The following is an 18,002-nucleotide window of genomic DNA, read 5'->3' as shown; positions in this document are numbered from 1 at the left end:
TTTAAGTTAACTGCTTTTTTTAAACCAATTGGTTGCGATTTTATAAATATTTTTTGGTATTACTCATATTAAATGTTCCAGATAAGTTGTAGATTTCATTTATTTCAGGAGGGAACTGTTTCCACCCCCCACCTTTTTAACAATAAAATGGTAGTGTTGCTTCCATTTTTTTTAATGGGCTCAGAGTACACGGATATCGAGATGGATAGATAGCTGTGTTATATATTCACATTTTATGAAGCTATCTTGATTGTACAGTTGTACATAGGAATGAGTTGATAAGCCAAGTAAAGTGTCTGTTCTGGATTGGGGGAGATGGGGATGAAGTGGAAGAATCAACTGTGCCCCAGTTTGAATCATATCATATGTATTCAAAAGAATCTCCAGTTTTTTGATTGCAATACTTGCACATTGTGTGTGGGGTGCACCTTTCTTCACACAGCTACTACTGCAGCTACAGGTAAGTAACCTGTGTACGTGCTTATTACTTAATGCATTGGTACAGGCTGGATTGTGGGGGAGAAGCTGCAACAGAGAAATTCTGTATCCAGGAACTTTTCATTTTAGCCATGCAGAAGAAAATGTAATTCCAAATGTTGGTTTACGCAATGATCGTTTTTGTTCTTTTCCAGTTTGAAGCAGCTTGGGCTTTGACGAATATAGCTTCAGGTACATCTCTGCAGACCAAAGTAGTAATAGAGGCTGGTGCTGTTCCAATTTTTATTGAGCTGTTAAACTCTGAGTTTGAGGATGTACAAGAACAGGTAAGATTCCATATTTCATTTTAACTTTCTCTCTTTTTTTAAGAACGGCAGTGTTTCTTGGGATTCTGGAAAATGAAAAAATGTTTTTGAAATCTTTACACAAAAAAAGACCAAAACTTTTTTTTTCAGTGCCCATCTTTCTGTTTCATTGGGGCGAGGGGCTGCTGGAGTAATGTGCATTTTATAAATGCATAAATCCCTGCTCCAGTTGAAGGAATATGTCTAATTTCAAAATCCATCTTGATGGCCACCTTTTCTGCAGATGGATTCCTAATATAACTTGCATTGATTTTGGTGTGTGTTTCTGAATGGAAATGAAAAATTCACCCACCAACATCCAGCAAACTTATTTTTGTGATATGAAATCGTAGAATCATACAGTACAGAAGGAGGCCATTCGACCAGTGCTTTGAAAGAGCTATTCAATTTATCTCCTCGGCCTGTATGTATCCAATTCCCTTTTTGAAAGTTACTATTGAATCTACTTCCAACCCCCTTTCAGGCAGTGCATATTTTTTTTAATTCTCATCTGGTTCATTTGCAAATTACCTTAAATCTCTGTCCTCTTGTTGCCAATCCTCCTACCAGTTTCTCCTTATTTACTCTTATCAAAAACCCTTCATAATTTTGAATATTTATATTAATTCTCCCTTTAACCTTCCCTGCTCTAAGTAGAACAATCCCAGCTTCTCTTGCCTTTTCACCTAACCATCCCTTGTATCATTCTAGTAAATCGCCTCTGCACCCTCGCCAAGTCCTTGACATCCTTCCTAAATCGTGGTACCCAGGGATCTTGTTTGTGTGTTAGAAGGATGAGCTGTTTAGGCATTTGCTTCAACCCTTTATTTATCTCTTGTGGGAAGGAACAACTGGCTAACATTTTAGTTTCTACAACTTTATAAGAGTGCGAGTGAATTTTAACTTGAAGTATTTGTCTTGTGCTTTATAGCTCAAAATTTATTTTTCTAGGCTGTGTGGGCCTTGGGAAACATTGCAGGTGATAGTGCAGTCTGCAGGGACTTTGTACTCCACTGTGGGATTCTTCCACCTTTGTTACAGTAGGTATTTGTGTTTGTCAGAAATTTTCATAATTACACTAATGTGAATTTAATGAAGTGGGACAGGAGGAGAAATGTAGTATATCTCATTGTAGAATCTCCCACTGAAGTTTATATTGCACTGTTGAAAAATTCCAAAATTAGTCTAATAGTTTGTAGAATAATGGTTACTGACAATTAACGGTTGTACACTGCACTCAACTAGTCTGTCTGTCTCAGTCACCAGGATTTGTGATACAATAGCATTTGAAGGGAGGGGGTGAAAATGAAGAGCATATGCTAAAAATATTAGTGTTGATGTACAAAAAGCTAGATGGGTGTTTTATAATCTCTTTTTTTTTTTTAGTACACGAGATGTGTAGTTTGAGATTATTTGTTTTCCAGTTGAAATTATACACTTTGGGCCCAAGTTTCCACATGATTTGCGCCTGATTTTTAGGAGCAACTGGTGGAGAACGGACTATCTTAGAAATCGCAATTCTCCACTTTTTTTTCCTGCAGTTCTAGTGAGATAGAACAGTTCTACTTTGGAACAGAATTTATTCTTCAAAAGGGGGCGTGTCCGGCCACTGACGCCTGGTTTCAAAGTTTCCACAGTGAAAACGTACTCCAAACTAAAGTAGAATGGAGCAAGTGAAGATTTTTGTAGAACTGAAAAAACCTGTTCTACACATTAAAAAATCAGGCGGAGGTTACAAATTAGGCGTCCAGAACGAGGAGGGGGGGGGGGGAAGGAGGGGGGGAAGGGAAGTCATTAAATTCTACAATCAATCCTTATTTATACTTCTACAAATATTATACAAATAAATCCAACCTGAATAAACATTTATAAGCAAAGAAAAGATTAAATAAACCATCTTCCTACCTGTGTGAAAGTGCTTCAGCCATCGTTCGTTCCCGCGGGGGGGAGGGAGGGGAAGGAGACAGCGGTTTGTTGCTGTGGAGGGGAGGGAGGGGGAGGAAACCGCCGTTTGTTGCCGTGGAGGGGAGGGAGGGGGAGGAAACCGCCGTTTGTTGCCGTGGAGGGTGGGGAGGGGAAGGAGACAGTGAGAAGGGTAGCCTCAGTGCTGATGTGCTGATGGCAATGTGCTTTTATTAAAAAAATTTCAAAAATTAAACAGCTACAAAGAACTACAAAAATGGCCGAGTGCCAATGTTTCCTTCACACTGCGTGTGCGCGAACGCTCCAACGCGCACGCGCAGGGTTGCCGGCAAGAAAAAAACGAATTTAAATAGTACCCGCCCCCTCCCGCTTACAAAATCGGCGCGAGTGTAGGCTCCGCCCCCCTGGGCGCCGCGCCAAACAGACAAGGAGCTGCAAAGCGCTCGAGAATAGCGTGTTTTTTTTTCTGGCGCCGTTTTAGGCGCAAAAAACGGGCGCCCAGCTCGGAGGGGCGCCCGTTTTTTATCCTGTGGAAACTTGGGCCCATAGTCTTGTCGACAGCATACAATGTTCTTGTAATCTGATTGTGTATTGTATTGTGCAGTATTTTGTGTTTGTTTATTTTTTTCCTTTTTCTCTTGCAGGTTATTGACAAAATCTAACAGACTCACAATGACAAGAAATGCTGTCTGGGCACTGTCCAACTTGTGTCGGGGGAAAAATCCACCACCTGATTTTGACAAGGTAAATATCCTCTGTTACACTGCCTTTGCAATTGAGTAAAATATCAGTGTGATCTTTAGACCCAATCATTTGTAATGTCCATGTTTTTCCAGGTGAGTTCCAATTTTGTAATTGTTCCAGAATACTATCCTAAGTGGGTGGGTAGTTTCATTGGGCCCAAGTTTTGCAGCCCTGACCTGGACGCCCATTTTTCGTGCCCGAAAGTGCGCCTAAAAAATACCTGCAGATTCTCCGACTCCCTGCAGGTCCTTTGGAGCTTGGCGTGGCGCAGCACGAGCTGTGGGGGGGGCGGAGTCGGGTCCCTGCGCTGAAATCAGTGCCGGGACGTCTGCACAGGCGCGCTACAGCGTGCGCGCGTGTGCAGGAGCTCCAGGCGCCCGAAATTATGTGGGAGGGGCCCGAAGCACGCCGCCCCAAGCCCTGGCCGAATGGGCTCACTGGGGCGGCGACGATCAGGCTGCACCTCCCTCGTCCAGCTCCTGCTCTGGCTCCAGCTTCCTCCCCTGTTCAACTGGCTCTCTCAATCCCTCAACCCCCTCCCAGCTCCCACTCCAACGACCCCCCCCCACCCAGCTCCGGCTTCCCCCGGCCACCTACCTTTAACTCCGGTCCGCTCCCTCTTCCTTCGGCAAGGCTCGCCCGCCCAGCATGCCTTGGGCCTGGCTTCTTCACGTCGGCCGTTCCCGTTCCCTCTCCCTCTCCCCTTTCTCTCCCTCTTTCCGCCCCCCCCCACCCTTTATTTTTTTAAGAATTTTTTTTTGGTTGATTTATTGATGTATTTATCATTTATTATTGATGATGGCTTTTTATTTATAAAACTGAAGTGTTTAATGTTTGTAAACTTCACTCCCACCCCCCCCCCCCCCATACCTGATTTGTAACCTACGCCTGATTTTCTAAGTGTAGGCAAGGTTTTTCTGAGTGTACAAAAATCTACACTTACTCACTGCCTAAACTTTCAAAACAGGCGTAAGTGGCCGGACACGCCCCCTTTTTCAAAAAACAAATCTGTTCCAAACTGAAACTGTTCTAACTGACTAGAACTGGAGCAAGCTAAATGCCAAGAATTGCAATTTTTAAGATACTCCATTCTAAACCAGTTGCTCCAAAAAAACAGGAGCAACTCAGGCCGAAACTTGGCCCCAATGTTGTTGAGTATTTTCATTTCAGCTGTTTTGCAAATTAAAGATCTCTACTTGAATTTGCAGGTATCCCCCTGTTTGCCTGTGTTGTCCAGGCTACTGTTCAGCAGCGATCCTGACTTGCTTGCTGATGCTTGTTGGGCATTATCTTACCTGTCAGATGGACCCAATGAAAAAATTCAGGCTGTTATTGACTCTGGAGTTTGCAGACGATTGGTGGAACTCTTAATGTAAGTTTGTTTGCACGGAGATAGTAATCCTTGCATCTTTTGTGGTCATGGATTTAACCACAAAGGTCAACTTTAACCTTGTCTAAACCTTCTCAAAAGTTTCAGATTTTTGGCTAGCCGATTAGCCAAAGATTAGAAACATCAATGTTAAATGATACACAAACAAAGCTAGAAGTTTACAAGAAATCAACACAATTGCTACAGTTCACAATTGTTCACTGGTTCATTAATTTAAAGTCACAAAATATATTCCGTTCACCACACATTATTTTGTAAATGTACAGTGTATATATTCCTGCCTTTGCTCCATTATTATCTTCCCTGTGTGCATGCATAAAAAATAAGAACATAAGAAATAGGAGCAGGAGTAGGCCATTTGGCCCCTCAAGCCTGCTCCGCCATTTAATAAGATCATGGCTGATCTGATCCTGGCCTCAACTCCACTTCCTCGCCTGCTCCCCATAACCCTTGACTCCCTGTAGGAGATGACAGTGTGCTTCTATGCCTTTGCCACTGCCAGTTTTGATGAGATGTGGGTTTTGAATGCCTTATGGTGAAGCATCTACGCTCAACATCAGCTCAGTGTTACAGGGGTTGGGAATTTCCTACCTCCTGAAATGACCTGTATCTTGGTACTGTTGGAACACCAAACCACTGTGCTGAACTCCCATTACTTTGTTGGGAATCTTAATTAGTCCAAGGAGACTTGCTGAGAAAAGCATGTTAACATTGTCTTCTGTGACGTGTATGAAATAGCCGCTGACGGTGATATGTTGGTTGCATAATTTCTGAGCAGTCATTTTTGTGAATTTCTTCATAGGCATAATGATTACAAAGTTGCATCACCAGCATTAAGAGCTGTAGGTAACATTGTAACAGGTGATGATATCCAGACACAGGTAAGTGCACCACTGACTCGTGGGTTTGGAGTCGGTAGTAAATCAGTTATTGCCTCTAGTGGCTTTTGTTTAAAATCATTTATTGTTTTCAGGTTCAGATAATATAGCAAACTCTCAAAGCAAAATATATTTCAATTAAGTTTGTAGAGACTGTGATTCTCTTTCCCCAATCCCCCCTTTAAAGTCGAACTTTGATTGTTTTTGAGAATTTATTGAAGCAAAATAATTTACTATAAATTCAGTGAACTTAATTGCAAAATGTTATTTATAGAAGCTGATTTTTGTTTTGTCCAGGTCATATTAAATTGTTCAGCCTTGCCATGTCTCCTGCATTTATTAAGTAGTCCAAAAGAATCCATAAGGAAGGAAGCCTGTTGGACCATTTCAAACATTACAGCTGGAAATCGAGCACAGATTCAGGTAGAGGAAAACAGATTTCGCTTGAAATTATTGAATTTAAATTAATTGGGTCCAACATCTGTTCAATCCGGTTAATTTATCAGAATTTTGTACTTTAATAGGCCACTAACATTCATACACAGATTTACTTTCAATTAATTTTAAATTCTAAAGACTACAGATACAGTACTGAATTTTCAGTTTGCCGATAAATCAAATTTTTCCAATATCCTATCAACTTTTGTTAAAGGCAGTATCTTAAATATTTCTATGGAATAATAACAACTTGTATTTATAATACTACCTTTAGCGTAGTAAAATGTCCCAAGGCGCTTCATGGAAGTATTATAAGATAAACAATGTGACACCGAGCCACACCAGGAGAAATTAGGGCAGGTGACCAAAAGCTTGGTCAGAGGTAGATTTTAAGGAGCGTCTTAAAGGAGGAAAGAGAGGTTTAGGCAGGGAATTCCAGAGCTTGGGGCCAAGGCAACAGCAGATGCTGGAGTGCAGATATTTTGGGTGGGCGGGTGGAGGTGGTTGCAGCTTCTGAGGCTGGACGAGATTAGAGATTGGGTGAGGCCATGGAGGGATTTGAAAACGAGGATGAGAATTTTGAAATGGAGGTGTTGCTTAACAGGGAGCCAATGTAAGTCAGTGAGCACCGGGATGTTGGTAAACAGGAGGACTTGGTGTGAGTTAGGACACAGGCAGCCGAGTTTTGGATCACCTCCAGTTTATGTAGGGTAGAATGTGGGAGGCCATCCAGGAGTGCATTGGAATAGTCTAGAGGTAACAAAGGCATGGATGAGGGTTTCAGCAGCAGATGAGCTGAGGTGGAGACGCGCAATGTTAAGGAGGTGGAAATAGGCGGTCTTAGTTATTCCACAGATATGTGGTCGGAAGCTCATTTCAGGGTCAAGTATGCTGACAAATTATAGCATGTTGTCTGCAGTTCCCCAAATGCTAAAACGACTTCAAATGTGTAATTCCTTGCTGAGTGGAGTCAGGCCATTTTCTAGCTATTCAGAAGACAGCACTGCATTTATACTAATTTCCTTCTGAATGTTAATGTTACCACTACCTTGCTCCAAAGTCCTATTTGAATTGCTGTTTGTTTTTTCCAGGGATGATACTGATGGTGGGGGGACTTTTCTTTTAGTGAACACTTTTTCAAATCTACACATGGTAACTTTTTTTAAATTGTTTTTTTTAAGGCTGTAATAGATGCGAACATTTTTCCAGTGCTGATTGACCTTCTTCAGAAAGCAGAATTTCGGACGAGGAAAGAAGCAGCATGGGGCATCACAAATGCAACTTCTGGAGGAACGCCAGAACAGATTAAGTGAGTGACTTGACAAACACTTGTATTTTTTTTCTCTTACTCCCCTTCCATTCTCTGTTCCTGAAGACATCTTGGGGCCGAAATTGCCCTCAGCGAGAAAATGGGGAAGGCATTTCGAATTAGCCAGAAATTTAGCACCCGGAGAGAGTCTGAGAGAAATTCGGCTGTTGGTAAGAAACCGCCTCCCAGTGCTTTTGGGCACTGTTGGAGACGGTATCTGGGTGGTGTCCATCACCGCTGCACTAACTACGTTAGTGCGGCGGCGGTGATGTCCCTCCACTTCGCTTAAACGCCCACTGGGCCACCAGGGAGGGGTTCAGCCGGGCCAGCATTCAAGAGGCGGTGCCGGGCCACCTATTGGAGGCCTGACCGAACCAGCAGTCACCATGGACTCTGGAGTTGGCCGACAATTAAAACAAAACGGTGGCCGCGGCAGTACGTCCTCCCCTTTAAGGGCGGCTGCACCGCCCAGCCACTAGCAGCTTCCCGCCTCGCGAAGCTGTCAGAGCACCGACCGACCCCGGAGTGCCAGTCAGGGCAGAAACACGTGGCACGGCGGAAACCCATTCTCCCCCTCTCAGCCCTGGGGCAGTTACGCATGGGTTGCCTCTTTTTCTGAATGACATCCCCCCCCACCCCCTGTTATAGGGCACTTAGTAAATGTCTGCTATTATTGGAGCCTGATTGGAGAAGATATTTTGACAATAGGGGTGAATTACGGCCAAGTCCATTCCTGTCCACCCAAAGTTCAGATGCATGCACTTTCTCTGAAAGGGCTGCTGAAAGAAATAACTTGGTATGCATCTCATATCAACATTTCAAAGGTTAATATGGTAGCCAGTTTACACATAGCAAGGTCCCACAAATAACAATGAGATAAATGTACCAGTTAATTTTTTTTTCTAAATGTATTTTAGTAATGAATGTTAGTCAGGTCATCATGTATTATATTTCAGCCATATTTGTGAGTTAAAACAAGGAATGGGAATATATACTCCCATCACAGACAGTCCCTCGAAATCGAGGAAGACTTGCTTCCACTCTCAAAGTGAGTTCTCAGGTGACTGTACAGTCCAATACGGGAATTACAGTCTCCATCACAAGTGGGACAGACAGTGGTTGAAGGAAAGGGTGGGTGGGGAGTCTGGTTTGCTGCACGCTCCTGGTGCCTGCGCTTGATTTCTGCATGCTCTCAGCGACGAGACTCAGTGCTCAGAGCCCTCCCTGAAGCTCTTCCTCCACTTAGGGCGGTCTTGGGTCAGGGATTCCCAAGTGCCAGTGGGGATGTTGCACTTTATCAAGGAGGCTTTGAGGGTGTCCTTGAAATGTTTCCTCTGCCTACCTGGGGCTCGCTTGCTTTGGGAGTCTCGTGTCGGGCATGAGGGCGATGTGGCCCGCCCAAAGGAGCTGTTCGAATGTGTCAGTGCTTCGATGTTGGCCTGATCGAGAACACTGACGTTGGTGCGTCTATCCTCCCAGTGGATTTGCAGGATCTTGCGGAGGCAGCAGTGGTGGTATTTCTCCAGCGCTTTGAGGTGTCTACTGTATATGGTCCACGTCTCTGAGCCAAATAGGAGGGCAGGTATCACTACAGCCCTGTAGACCATAAGCTTGGTGCCAGATTTGAGGTCCTGGTCTTCGAACACTCTCTCCCTCAGGCGACCGAAGGCTGCGCTGGCGCACTGGACACTGTGTTGGACCTCGGTGTCGATGTCTGCCCTTGCTGATAGGCTCTCGAGGTATGGAAAATGGTCCAGGTTGTCCACTCTATGGAAAGCTGCTAAAGGGACTGGATGAACAGGGAGACCTAGATGTTCAAAATATCTTTCCCTATAACCGAGTGTAGGTAGTTAAAACCATAAAGGCCAATAGCATTTTGGGTTTTAGAAATGGTGAATAAAGTAATAAATGTGTACAAAACATTAGTTAGGCCACAGGTAAAGTACTGTGTGCTGTGGATATTAAAACCATGGTGTGGCTACAGTAAAAGATTCAACAGGATGATGGGGAACAATGGTTATGAAGAGAAAATTTATGAAGGATTATCCACTGGAGAGAAGTCCAAGAGATTTAATAGAGGTTTTTAAAATTGATGAAGGATCTTCAATATGGAATGGGGAAATAGTTGTATTGAGATCGTATTATTGAAGGTACATAATAGGGCATGACTAGTAAACCATTGCAGGAGACAATTAATGGCTTCTGCAGCCTTTTAATGCTTGGTATTTTGATTCCAGGGAAACTTGCTGCTGAGACGTTTGCTGAAATCAGCTTTACTTTAAATGTATGAGAAGAAGTATTCATGTTGGAGGGGAAAAAATTGTAATTCAATGTTCTCCATTTCATTTTCACTTTTTAATTCCTTCTGTTCAGCTATCCTCCGAATCCTCTTTTCCCCTGCCCTCTGTATTTTCTTCCTCTTCCAAAGTGAGAAATCATAGGGCACATTGTACAGGTGCTGGCAATCCTGCAATAGTTGGCATTCATGACTATATTCATGTAAGCCTTGACGGTCGGTGTTAACGAGCTATTCAAATGGATGTGGTGTCCTTATGGTAGAATAGCAAACCCACATTTCATTTCAGAATTCCAGTGTGAACAACAGGCACCTGTGCAAGTTACTGGATGCCAGCCAATCCCTGTGATGCCATATTTCAGCAAGCAGTTCAGGCTTGGAGAGGAAAAACGAACAAAATTTACTGTACCTTTCTATCATTGCTGACTCCATTGGTCAGCATTGAGCCTATAAGTTAATATTGACGCTTTTGTCTTAACATGATGGCCATCAGTGTGGCAACATCATCTTTATAGCTGTCGCAATTGATTGTTTAAGCTTAAATTTTAATGTGATAAAAGTCTTGAGGTTCCTTAGAAGCCCCCCTTAGCCAAGCAGAATATAATCTTTGCCTGATTTTGCTGCTGATCTAGTTCCTCATCTACATTCAGACTATTTCCTTTGATATATAAGAGGTGTTCGAATGGGTGATGAGGGAAGAGGAGGAGAGGATAACCTGTTTTATGAGCAGTGAGAGACCGTTGCGTGTGAGGGGAAGTGGAAGGGCAGAGCCATATATAACCGGATTGAACATCAATTTTATTGGGTTTTTTAATCTTAATTTAAATAAGCACTGAATTATCTAAATTAGAAATTGAACATTAAAATTAATAAATGCTTAGTGAACTTTGACAAAATGAGATATCATGTCACAACCACACTTGCTTTGGAGTGAATTGATTATACAGTGTGTGGTTCAGTTCTGGAGACCCCAATGCATAGTCCACCACTATAAAACCTACAGAAACTTTCTCTTGATTACACTGCAGAATGTCCTTGCATATTTTTGATTTTTTTCTTAATTTTTATTTTTAAAGGTATCTTGTAAACTTGGGATGTATTAAACCATTGTGTGACCTACTGACCGTTATGGATTCAAAAATAGTTCAAGTTGCCCTAAATGGGCTGGAAAATATTTTAAGACTTGGAGAGCAGGAGGCTAAACAGAATGGAACTGGGATCAATCCGTACTGTAGCCTTATTGAAGAAGCTTATGGTAGGAGAAGTGCTAAAAATTTATTTTTCCATAAAATTCTAATTACATTTTATGAAATATCTAAAAATAAACTTGTAATTTCTTCTTCATAGGTCTTGATAAAATTGAATTTTTGCAGAGCCACGAGAATCAGGAAATCTATCAAAAGGCCTTTGATCTCATCGAGCACTACTTTGGTGTGGAGGAGGAGGACAGTAGTATTGCTCCGCAAGTGGATGAAACTGCACAGCAGTTCCTCTTTCAGCAACAGGAGGCCCCCATGGAGGGTTTCCAATTGTAAAATGTGCAGGCAATAACACACAGCCACACACCGCCCCCCCCCCCCCTTCCCCCTCCAATTATACACATTTCGTTGAATTGACACCGGAAAGTTTAGTCTTTCTCTTCAAACACTTTTTTCCCCAAAGGAAAAATTAATTTGGTACAAAAAGTTGTGCTCTCTACTTAACTTTGAGCGGAGGGAGCTGTGGGGTAACTGTTGCACTTTCCCTTATTGTTTAATTAATGTTGCATCGGAACTCAGTATTTTTTCAGTTTGTGCAACATACCTCATGCACCTGTAAAAGGCAATTATCCCAGAAATAAAGCTAGACAAAATCCAGTATATATTAAACTTAATTCTGATAGATTGAAATATTCAAGTAATGCTTGCAATCTACTTTTCCACAGCAGTGTCAAATTTAAGGTAGAAAGTTTGAGTTAGCAGTCAATTGAAGTAACTGTAAAATTCATAAAGATTGCTTATGTAGATAACTGAGGCAGCCCTGTAGGCATATTGCCATTTATTAATGACTGCTACCTTATTCAGGTAAACATGCCATTGGAACAATTAGATGGTAAAATGTACAAGTGTTGGAAAGAATTGTCCTTTGGATGGATTTATAGATTTTTTTTTTGGCGAGGGAGCTTAAAATATTTCAGTGAGTATATAGAAAAATACATCTGTTTTAGAAGATTTAGTCCTAGAAGTTCCAATGGGTCTTTATAATGAGCAAGTGCAGACTTGTGCTAATTCTCAATTCAGTGAACTTGCAGCTCCTAATGAAATAATCAGTTGCTTGGTTGCAATTAACATTAATCAAGGGTGGAGCCAAGATTCTGATTGGAAAGTTCATAGCAGTGTATTTGGGAAGCAAGAGAGCATTCAGAATTGGCACAATCAGTATTTTGAGGAGTTTAAATGTATATTTGCTACTGGTAGAACTGTTTTAAGTGTTTGAAAAAAAACTTAGTCAGGTTTGCTTGATTATGGCTTAATTTAAACATTCAGATTTGATTTCTGTATTTTCTTTTCCTCTTAGGAAAGAAAGGGGAGGTTATAATTTTTGGTAATGGTTTGGGGAAAAGTAGGAGACAGCTTGATGTAAGCTGATACAGTAGTTGGGGGAAAAAATATAAGCTGTGTGCTGTGTTGATAAATTTAAGTGTCTGATCTTCCCAGGTGTTGCATCAGAGCAGCTGCTGATCATGTAATTAAATAATACAGACTTGATCTGTCTAGAAATTTGAAAATATTTAATGTGTAAACTGGAAGCTGTAGAATGCAAACCTGTAAACGTCAGTCATTACTTATTTCACACGTTACATTAAAATAAAGATAAAAATATATTTGTCCCTTGCCAAGCAGCTGGAGCAAAACCATTGCAACTGTGGTTGCCTACATGCCAAGTTTTATAGCACAATTGGATAACTATTTTCTATCTGTAGACTTGCTTAAGTTTCCTCAGCAGCTGCCTCTAGGATATCCAAACTCCAGGTTTGTCTCCAGAAAATCTGCTACTGAAACCACTTGTTTGTAAAGACATTGTGCAGTAATTGTAATTATCCGCAATTTGTACCTCGTTTACCTGGGAGATCAAATTCAGTTTGGGTGAAGAATCTCCCTAATGTTTACACTTGCCTCTTCCCTGAAATAACAGGAAATTACCTCTGCATGCACTGCTTTGTTACGCAGTTAGATGAGCAATAGTTAAATCAACTGTCTACCAACTAGATTTAGATTCCATTTGCTTTTGAATCAATTATTAAATGAACATAGATGGGAGTGTTCACTCTAAAGTAAAAATAGAGGCATCTATCTAAGCTGCATTTTGTTTGAAAATTATATTTGGAAAAGAAAATCTGAATTTATAGTGCAAGTAAAGATGTACTGAGTCTTACTTTGCCACGGCTTCACCCTTCAGGATGTAAAATGTACTTGGGGGGTGGGAGGGGGGAGAGAACTTAAACTTGCTGGAGGGGATAAGATGAGGAAAACTGAACAAACTTGAAGCAAGTGTACAGATCCAAGCCAACTTTCTAAAGAAGAAACAACAAATTTTGCTACGAGCACTTTTTAAAAAAAAATTTACTGATAACCTCGTGTTTTGGCAAGGGAATAGTTTGTCTACATTCTAACAGATTTGACATTTGCACACATTACTGCATACATACCAGCATACAGTTCTACACACTTTTACATCTACAATTTTAGAGAAAATGGCTTCCATAATGAATTCTGGTATACAAATCCTTATGAAGGGCTGGTTTTATTTTGAGCTGGGGAAACTGCATTTATTAAACAAACTGTGAATCGTAATTATTGAATTGTTAAATATTGAAATATGAAGCCATTTTTCTCTCCCTCTGCCATTGCACTTCGCTTTGCTGCAGAGGGCAGACAGATCACACCACAGACATTAGAGATGTATGAAGTAGAACCACTCTGAACTGGGCTCAGCTATTCTGAAAGTGATTATTTTTCCTCCTCACTCTGACCTTCAGGATCCATGTGGCCTCACTCTGCTATTACTCCTAGTTGCTACTGTTTTGGTTTTCACATTATAGAAGTGAATGTGTTTAATTATTCTTGCCAATTCATGAAAATGAGACCAGGTAATATTTTAACATACTTCACTGTACTGAGCAGGGGATAGGGCAAGTATGTCCTAGCTTCAAGCAAATGAGTGGGAGCATACTTGAGAGTAGTTGGACAGTGATACGTCAGGCTTTGTGTTATAGTACGCTCTGTAAATTCCAAAAAGTAGTGGATTTCAGTAGTTTTAAATTAATCATACTGTTGCTTTATTTGGAGATAATGCTGGAGAGTTGAGCAGTTCTTTTTAAAAAAAAAAAAATTAGAGTAATGGATATGTAGTGAGAAATGTGCATTGTTCTCTTGCCCTCCAAGAGGATCATACCGAGATGGACACTACTTTTATGCTGGCCTGGTTCAGTTCAGTTTGGTTCGACTTTTGCTTGTCCCTAACAGACCAGTGTGACGCTGACTGACTGAAAATGTGTGATGTGATGGAGAGTTTGAATTATACACTTTCCGTTGCTTCAGAAAAGACAACGTTTCTATCTTTCTAGTGTATATATATTCCAAATAGTAGGAATGGGCTCAGAACCAGATTTTCAAAAGTTGTATTCTCGTACTGTAAAACCATTTTGCAGTAGTACAATGACTACTACAAAAAAGCAGATTTTTGGTGTCCAATATATGGTTTGCATACTGTGTTCTAATAGTATTTTTGCAATAGTTTTCATATTGCGCATCTAAAACATATTTGCTAAATCGATATGTAGTGCTTGCTTGGTTTTCAGGTTGTTGCATGCCTTGGATAAAAAAAAATTTCCAATCGATGTTCTTTTTGCATCCAGGCTTGCTGGAGAGGTTTGTATTTTGCTCTCCTGTTGGTTAGAATTCCTAAAACAACATTTTGCATCTTCAACTAGAATGAAACTTTATGTTTGCTCCTTGCTCCTTGCTTCTTGGCGGTGAATGTTGTGGGTGGGGAGAGAAGAAAAAGTCATACAAGCTGGTATGAAGAATTGGGTTTATTTTATTTTAAACAAAATTCCTGAGGACTGTCGTAGCATTTCTGCATATTAGGAAACCTAAATTAAGAATCTTCTGGTCTGTTGCACCATTGGAACTTTACTAAACACTTCTGATTTTCTGTGAAGAGATACCCACCCATAATAGCAGAAAGGCCTTTTCACTACTAACGTTAAACTGAAAAACAAATTGCATAACATTCCTTTCATTGTAGTAGTTGTGTTGGAAATATAACTGACTTTTAAGGAAGTTAATGGAATAGTTTTTGAAGCAGCGAGAGATGGACCTTTTCTTTTTGGCGGAGGGGGTTCAATTTTTCCCCCAAATCTTGATTTCCTTTGGGGGAAAATAGCTAGACCTATCTCTCATCCTTTCACCAGCATAAAGTTAAATATAAGTTCAAATAAAATGGCTCCAAGATGGTGTATTAATTTCCTTACCCAAAATGTTATCCTAACAGCTTAAAATATTGTGTTCAAAAGAAAGTATATTATGGATCAGCCTGAACCGTTTTTCTAGTGCTTGTCCGATCAGTTAAAACATCGTGCTATATTTGGAGCTTTAATCAAATCTGTTGAAGGGATTGAATGGCTTTTAACTACACACTGCACTTTAGGTTTCAATTTCAATGGTAAACTGGGATAAAAATAACTTTTTTTGTATTGCTCGGATATACTTTTTGCTGGCAAAATAATTAGTAATGTATCTGATGTGGAAATGCTGAATATATTTGGACAAGTGAAATTGAAGGGGGTCTAGGGTATATTTCATACGTATTTTAAAATATCTCCATACCCTCTTGCTAACAAGCAGCATGAAGAGGAAACATTTGAGGGAGTTTGGTTCTGTGCCCTTTGCTAACCAATATGCTGGTGGCAGCTGTTAACCATTAGATGTTAGATTGTCCTATGATCTATAGTGGACAGTACAGCAAATAAATTTTCCTCAAGGATATGGTACATAATTTCCACAAAAAACCCCAATAAATTGATACTAATATCATTTCGTGCTATCGCAATATCGCCATCAAAAGTTCGAGAACTTCTATTTGCCAACTATGCAACCTTTTGCTTGAGGCCTTCTGACCAGGGTCCCCATCTTTAATCTTTCTAAGTGTCTATAAAGCGTCTTTTTTGTCTAGGGGATTTTTGTACAGTTTTTCTACTGATATTTTGATGTATAATACTTTAAAAAAAAAGAAATTGTGCAATTTGGCGGGGAGAGAGTTTCAATTTGTATTAATTGGAGCTGTTATAATTTAAAATACTGTTGCTGGAAATGGCTGGGAATAACTGCTGTAGAGCAAGTACATGCCAGCAATAGTCCATTTACAAGCAAAAAGTAATAAAGCTGCTACACCTTTTGAGAGTTAACTTCTGTATTTTAAACTTGTAATTTTGACATTTACTTTACAGAAGTTTTTTTTTGCTTTCCTTTACTGCACTTGTAGCCTTCCTTTGCAAAGTCACAGTATCAGACTTTCTGCAGAACAAAAAAGCAAAATTAAAATGCACTCCTGTTCTTTATTCACATAAGTGCCAACCCGACCATGAGCCCATGAAGATTTGTGTTTATCTTCTCGGTCTTTAACAATTTTATTTTACTTGAATGTGCACATTTTTTGTGGATACGTGCAAACATGCTGCTCTTTGTTTTCTCCTCCTTAACTGCCACAACCACGTTACTTAAGTCATGTTAACAGTGGCAACCATTAGTATTATATGCACTAATCTATTGAATAGACAGGGGATCGGAATATAGTTAATAATTGATCACTAACTAGAAAATCCGACTCTGCATGCCCGTGGCCACAGTTTTTCATTTGCTGTTTTGCAAACAAATGTAGGAGGATTAAAATTTTACAAGATTTTTTTTCTTGAACATGTAGTTTTAAAAAAAAAATGCATAAACCAAAAAAATGCATTTCTATTTATTTTCATACGTGGTATATAACAGATTTTTTTTTTACTTGCTCTTCTACAGATGTTTGCAAATTTAAAGTCTGTGTCCAAATTGCTGTTCTCAAAACTTGAATAAAATTGATTCTATTTTTTCCCCTTTCTTGAATTTTGGGAGGGTATGTTACCGCCCATAATGTTTTTGACGGCTGACGGACTTGACAGTTCACTGTATGAATGTGTGAGATGACGGAAGCAGACAGCACAAACAGAACATGACACATACACAACACAAACAAAAGCAGTTACAAATTCTGTTCCTTTGTTTAAAACACTGTAAATGTACAAGTATGAAATAAATCTTGTTGCAAATCTACATTTTTGTGTGTGTTACCTATTGGGAATGTTTAGCTTTACAAAGTTTCGAGAGAAGCATTGTTTACAAAACTAAATGATTCAATTCACATCACAACTGCATAATTTAAATTTACTCTGCTTGTAATGACAATGTGTTGGTAATAAAATTAATGTAAAGGGCAATCTAGATTTTCTTTTTCCTATAGGGAGCTGTAATCTAATGCTGCAGCGATTACTGTTGACCTTGGAATGAAAGTGGAGCCATTTTTGCACAGTTCATTGTGAATTGTATCAATTCATACCATTTTACAACAAAAATCTGACTGGAGTATGAATAGTTGCAATTGATCTGTTATTATGTCTGATCGATAAGACAACGAAGGTGTTTTAATGGGGATATCAATTGTTTTATATCAATATAGATGTGTCTCTGATTTATCCATACCTAAGCAGTGACGAGAACTCTTACGCCATTGTTAATACTTGAGACTGTCAACAAATGATAGCTCTGATCTGTTCTCAATCCACAGCACCGTACAACAGCTATGCTAAGTTATACATCTCCTGAAGCCTATGCAGAAAACATTTTGTTTGGAGGTTCTAATCTATTTTCTCTATTCTCTTAATGTTTTCCAATTTTCTCAGGACTATTTCTGTATAGAAACACATTCAGGCTTGGGGTACTGTTCCATGGATGAAGTGGTTCCCTACTACCCAAGTGTCTATTCATAAATAACAGTGGGTGTTTCAGGGATATTTGAGGACCATCACAGACAAGCCCAACCCACAAGTGGCACAATTCCAGTAGAGGTTGGATTGCTGTTAGGGTGGTTTCTCCAACCCCGCCACCCCCATATACTGAGATTGATTTGTGGTGACCCCACTATAGTCTTTGTGTTGCGGGCAGGAAGG

General features: G+C 40.2%; 1 protein-coding gene across 2 annotated transcripts in view; it reads left to right on the top strand.

Moving 5' to 3' along the window:
• LOC139279728 (importin subunit alpha-7) overlaps positions 1–17,109 on the top strand; it is a 42,891-nt gene extending 25,782 nt beyond the window's left edge. For both annotated transcript variants that reach the window (XM_070898895.1, XM_070898896.1), the window contains exons 6-14: positions 633–764; positions 1,734–1,822; positions 3,350–3,449; positions 4,658–4,821; positions 5,642–5,720; positions 6,015–6,140; positions 7,337–7,464; positions 10,837–11,015; positions 11,108–17,109. In XM_070898895.1, the coding sequence (XP_070754996.1) occupies positions 633–764; positions 1,734–1,822; positions 3,350–3,449; positions 4,658–4,821; positions 5,642–5,720; positions 6,015–6,140; positions 7,337–7,464; positions 10,837–11,015; positions 11,108–11,295 (1,185 nt within the window). In that variant the 3' untranslated portion in view covers positions 11,296–17,109. The remainder of the gene's footprint in view (positions 1–632; positions 765–1,733; positions 1,823–3,349; positions 3,450–4,657; positions 4,822–5,641; positions 5,721–6,014; positions 6,141–7,336; positions 7,465–10,836; positions 11,016–11,107) is intronic.
• The last annotated feature ends 893 nt before the right edge of the window (positions 17,110–18,002 follow it).

This window comes from Pristiophorus japonicus, chromosome 14 (genome assembly GCF_044704955.1).
Source record: "Pristiophorus japonicus isolate sPriJap1 chromosome 14, sPriJap1.hap1, whole genome shotgun sequence".
Classification (NCBI taxonomy): Eukaryota; Metazoa; Chordata; class Chondrichthyes; family Pristiophoridae; genus Pristiophorus; species Pristiophorus japonicus.
This window is presented reverse-complemented; position numbering and strand designations above follow the sequence as displayed.